The 4,973-nt window shown below is 34.2% G+C and overlaps 2 protein-coding genes across 2 annotated transcripts in view; both read right to left on the bottom strand.

Moving 5' to 3' along the window:
* Positions 1–2,861, bottom strand: part of LOC117100852 (protein cramped-like) — a 10,214-nt gene extending 7,353 nt beyond the window's left edge. The window contains exons 1-4 of the mRNA XM_033240681.1: positions 2,812–2,861; positions 2,025–2,299; positions 1,661–1,782; positions 221–306 (exon numbers count right to left, since the gene is read on the bottom strand). The gene's annotated coding sequence lies outside the window, so the exon portion shown is untranslated. The remainder of the gene's footprint in view (positions 1–220; positions 307–1,660; positions 1,783–2,024; positions 2,300–2,811) is intronic.
* An 8-nt stretch (positions 2,862–2,869) lies between these two features.
* LOC117100850 (iduronate 2-sulfatase-like) lies at positions 2,870–4,494 on the bottom strand. The gene is made up of 2 exons (XM_033240679.1): positions 4,341–4,494; positions 2,870–3,167 (listed from the first exon to the last, which is right to left on the bottom strand). Exons 1-2 carry the CDS (start codon positions 4,473–4,475, stop codon positions 3,000–3,002), a joined length of 303 nt encoding a protein of 100 aa, XP_033096570.1. The 5' UTR covers positions 4,476–4,494; the 3' UTR covers positions 2,870–2,999.
* Between the last annotated feature and the right edge of the window lie 479 nt (positions 4,495–4,973).

Genomic DNA, 4,973 nt, shown 5'->3' with positions numbered 1-4,973 from the left:
CTTCCTGTTAGAGAGGAAAACCACAAATCATTGGTGAAGGAAAAAATAATTCTATGTAATTTCTACAATTTAGGGACTCTAAAATCAAATAAATAAATCTAAAAAACATTTTTAGGACCTGAAACAAGAAGACAATAAGGATGATGATGATGATGAAGATAATGATAATGATAATGATAATGATGATGATGATGATGGTAATAATAAATTTGATTCTTACTCTCGGCATCTTGAAGCTTCTTCAAGGCTTTAAACACTGGCGTCTTAATGCGGACATTCTTCCCTTGGAATCTAACTATTGTAACGCTGTATCAATGATATTAAATAAATGATAGAAATGATAAACATTGCCAAGATTCAATATAAATTTATTGCAAAAAAAAATTGAATGTCTTGAAATACAGTTGAACTTTTGAACTTGCTTAAATCAAATCTAAAATGACATTGAAAAATTGTTCAACTTGGATAAAATTCAACTTACAGATGGTTAATTAAGTGAAAGCACAACAATATGGTATGTAAAATAAGATTGAGTTAAAAAATAGGCAAAGCCGACTTAGGCAAGTTTAACAGTATACAATTCACATAAAATGAGAGCCATAAAAACACTAATAGTAAAACAGTAAAAGTAATGAAATGCTACATTCTTACATAAAAAAGTTTTTAAAAAAAACATTTAAATGTATCATTTACAAAAAAAATTTTTACTGTAGAGGTTGTGTCGCTTCATAGGCCAAGCAAAGCACACAGTTCCGAAATAATAGAGCTGGAGTCGTCCTATACGTGTTCAACTTCAATTTATTAACACCCATCAAAGCATCTAGTCCAGTAAATCTACAAAACATCAGGCAAACAGCCATTATAATATCGTAGCACAGTACAGTATTGTAATATTTAACGAAATGTTAAGCTAGTCATCCTAGATAGGCCTACCGGCTACACTACACAAAATAGCGTGCGCTTATTCGTCCTAGGCCTACAAGTACTCAAACATAAACAGTCTAAATCTCGGTTTTCACTATAAAAACACCACTATAATTACATCATAATAATTCCTCGATACCTCCTTTACCAAACATAATTATACTGTATTGTTAAGATATAAGTCAACATCAAATAATAATCATTTACTTTCAGTTAATAAAATCCACAACCTTAACTACAAAACATCAGGCAAACAGCATCGTACCATACGCGAAGCTGACTGTACGCAGGAGCAAGGTTGCCTAGGAACCTTCTCAGTACGTAAACAAGGTTGCCAGAACTCTCCCATAATGTTTATACAATGTTCTCGTCTAGACTCCCTACATTACCAACAAAACAATAAATCATTGCCTTCCCCAGAAACTAACTTTATAAGTATTGTCTAACAGTAATATAAATTAATAATGTGAGGTTATTAAAAAGCCGAGCCAAAATCACTAGTGAATCTGAGTCGAATTCCTTTGGCCTGCATTCTCTTCATTTTACTATTATTTCACCAAGCAATCCAAGCTTTACAATTCCTGTATAGCATGTTGTTATTTGTTATTTTTTTGTCATTTGTTATTTATGAGCAATAGAGATAAAGTGCCTTGCTCAAGGACACAAGCGAAATGCACAGCGAGGGATTTAAACCTTAAATTTATGTTGATCCACAAATAAAACTTTATCTACTTACCCATTATTTACTAACTCATTCAGTTTCTGCCCATTTTTTGCATTGATTCCCGTTTTAATCTTCTTGCGTAGTTCTCCATAGTTTATCAGAGCATACAACTCACATGACTATTTTTGATAACTCTGTAGAGAAAAAAATCCAAAATATTTAAATTTACAACGTTTCAATACATGATTATCATCCAGTTTCATAGTTCTGGGTTTAAAATCTGCAAAAATTGAAAAAAAAGTAGCATAGCACACTTGGCTAAACTGTTGTTGGTTAAGAATAAGCTTAATTTGAAGTATAACATCAGATAGGACAAAACATCATTCTATGAAATTTTCCTGAAGCAAACACATCGAAATAGCATTGTAGTACCTACTTGGGGATCGGACTCACACTAGTCACTACGCACAAGCTCGGTGGTCTAGTGGTTATAACACCAGGCTAGTTATATGGATGATCCATTCAGCAAAGCTGATCATTTTGAAAAGGCACTAAATTTTAAGTAGATGCATCCACAACACCGGGGTATCGCCCTACTCGTCTCGAATGATGTACTGGGTTCTTTATAGTGCACATGAGCCAAAGTGTACACTGGGCCTACGGTTTTTAATGTTATCCGACTGAACACACATGCAGCAGGCACATCCCTAACTGTGAAGCAAAAAAAAAAAAAAACTCAAAAATTATTATAAATAGGAGGTAGCGATAACAGGGGATTAAAAGTTTTTTTAAACACTTAATTCTAATTCAAGCACAACATACTCGCAACATTACACTAATGGACGAATGGACCAGAATGTGTTATTTAGTACCAATAGGCCAGGAATACATGTCCATCTTACAAACACACAAAATGTATGATTATGGCACCTGTAGGTGGCTGGATATGGCACCCTTACATTTAAAATTGAATATAATTTCATTTTTTCCTTCAATTTTTTTATAATTTTGAAATATAAGGAGTGGGGAATCTGCCACTGACATTGTCAGTTAAGGTTCTATACAATACAAATGTATTAGGTTTAAATGATATCATTATCTATTATTAGGGTGGAGTATCTGGGTCACTAGGGTGTACCCCAAGATAAATAGCTTGGACAGGGTATGCATACTTAAGAATGAAATAATGCTTATTAAACGAATCAAATATAAAGAATAGTTACCATTAAATATAAATCTGTAATACTAATATCATCTGCATTCTCTAAAGTTAAAGAGTCTTTAATTTGTTTGCACGTTGTTTAACTCTTCACATCTGCACTCAATTGTGCCACAAAGGGCTCAGTGTTTTCAACATTTCCCAGGTCCCTCTTTCATTTTAATATTCACGGCATACTTCCAACCCTTTAGGTTACCTCTCCCCCTCCCCCTTCAAATAAAACATAGCATTGCCATGATCTCCTTTAAATGATATGATAGTATTATCAGCGAAACCAGCCTTTTCCAATTCAGATAAAAGACGACCAACTTCGTAATCCATGTAGGAAGTTGCAGCAAAATAATTCTGCCGGATCAGATGCTGAAAAAAGCAAGCGTTTAATTGAAAGTCTACTACAAAAAAACAAAGCAATTGTCAAATCCATTCAAAACAACACTTCACACCACCATAAAAGGGGAAGGTTGGTCTTACTACAGTATATTGTTTCATTATTTTTCTACGAGAAATGACATCTCAAAACCGCAGCTAAATGTTAAACTGAGTAACTGTAATCAAAGATCTTATAAACACAAGATGGCGTTCTCCACGATTTTACGCGTCACAAATAGAAGCATCGATTTTGCACAGAAAAGTAATCAGTTTTGGGAGAGGGCACCCTAGTCGTTGCCATGGATCTGAAATAGGGTGTTCGCGTTATGGCAAAGTTTGTTAATGAGTACGTTAATTTGTTCCTTATGTTCTAAAGAAAGGGCGCGTTGTTAATCGGACACTTCTAATTGTTACGTGTGTCCTAAAGTCGCGCTGCATGCGCTATGGTCAGAGCGGTCAAGGTTCAAAAGTTTCCAATTTAGCAAGAGGGCGCCGTTCATGCATTATTGCAGAATCGTTATCTTGTGTTTATAAGATCTTTGCTGTAATTAGAATAAGAATATGGCAGTATTGTACACTTTAGTACTCAGAAGCCATAATACTTGTATTCATAACTTTGGCAGTAGTATAACTCAATTCCAGTAAATGATCCATCATTTTAAAGCTTTATAAGGCGAGACTTCTTTTATTCCTTGTTTAGCGCACTTACTTTTTAAAGATCATCGGAGGGCGGCAAAATAAAAATATAATTTTGTTTTCTTATTTAGCAAATAGTTTTGTCAATAACATCCAGATGGAGGAGAAAATAAAGATATTGAAGGAATGTAAAATGGGATGGTTAAATGTTTCAAATTTATACAATTAGGAAGAAATATACATATCTTATCTTTGCAGATTTCAAAGAAGCAGAGGGCGTAACAAAAATTTTTTTTTAACTAATTTTTTTTTCTGAAATTTCAATTTTTCGTGGCGGCGGGTGTGCTAATTGGCTAAAAATAAAATTTTGTTTTTATTCGTAATCATCAATATTTGCAGTCGGCGGGTTCGCTAAACAAAGTATAGACGGATCCAAGAGAACGTTAAGAAAGGACCAACTAATGTGAACTTAATCGGTTTAGTGCAATTTTATTTAAAAAAATTGAATTCATCATGTGAAGATATTACCTGGTATTTAAATGGTACTGGTCCAAAAGGATAACTAATATTCCAACTCTGGACATCCTCTCTTGTCCTCATCATCTGATATGGTTCCCACGCTACTGTTGGAAGATCCGGAGGGAAGAAGTTATTGGGTGGCATCCAGATGGAATCCAGTGGGTACAGTGCATTATAGATTTACAGTAGCTTTTAATTTTTTTGCCAGAATATAGCCTACTCTTACTTACACACTAAATTGGAACTGCATTAATAGTAATAATATAAATGCCAAATATTTATAAAGCAGCAATTCCAAATTCAATGATCAAAGGTGCTTGATATGTGGACTGGTAGCTAGATCAATGACGTACTTTGCCCCTAGGGGTCCCTTCGTGTCTGTGCTACCTGGTAACCCTGTACTATAAACTCTCATCATCCACCACAAAGGCGGTCTGTTCCCAAGTTTTTCATCAAACAAAAATCAACTGTAAAAACACATGGAAAACAACAACTTCTTTTTTAGAGCCTGGCTTAAAAGAATTAAAATTTGACAATGGCTGTTACATTCACATTCCTTGACACATTATATTAATTATTTATGCAAATTCCATGCAGTTTTCATTTCAACAACCTGGACATAGGCTTGAGTGAATATCACCG

This window comes from Anneissia japonica, unplaced genomic scaffold (assembly GCF_011630105.1).
Source record: "Anneissia japonica isolate Jap-2015-1 unplaced genomic scaffold, ASM1163010v1 scaffold288120_len48259_cov127, whole genome shotgun sequence".
Taxonomy (NCBI): Eukaryota; Metazoa; Echinodermata; class Crinoidea; order Comatulida; family Comatulidae; genus Anneissia; species Anneissia japonica.
Note: the sequence above shows the minus strand (reverse complement) of the source record. Positions and strands in the feature narration are given on the sequence as shown.

Coding starts and splice junctions, on each gene's coding strand:
- LOC117100850 (XM_033240679.1), bottom strand. CDS start 4,475: ATGCCACCCAATAACTTCTTCCCTCCGGATCTTCCAACAGTAGCGTGG. Junction 3,168..4,340: donor CAGTACCATTTAAATACCAG/GTAATATCTTCA, acceptor TGCTTTTTTCAG/CATCTGATCCGGCAGAATTA.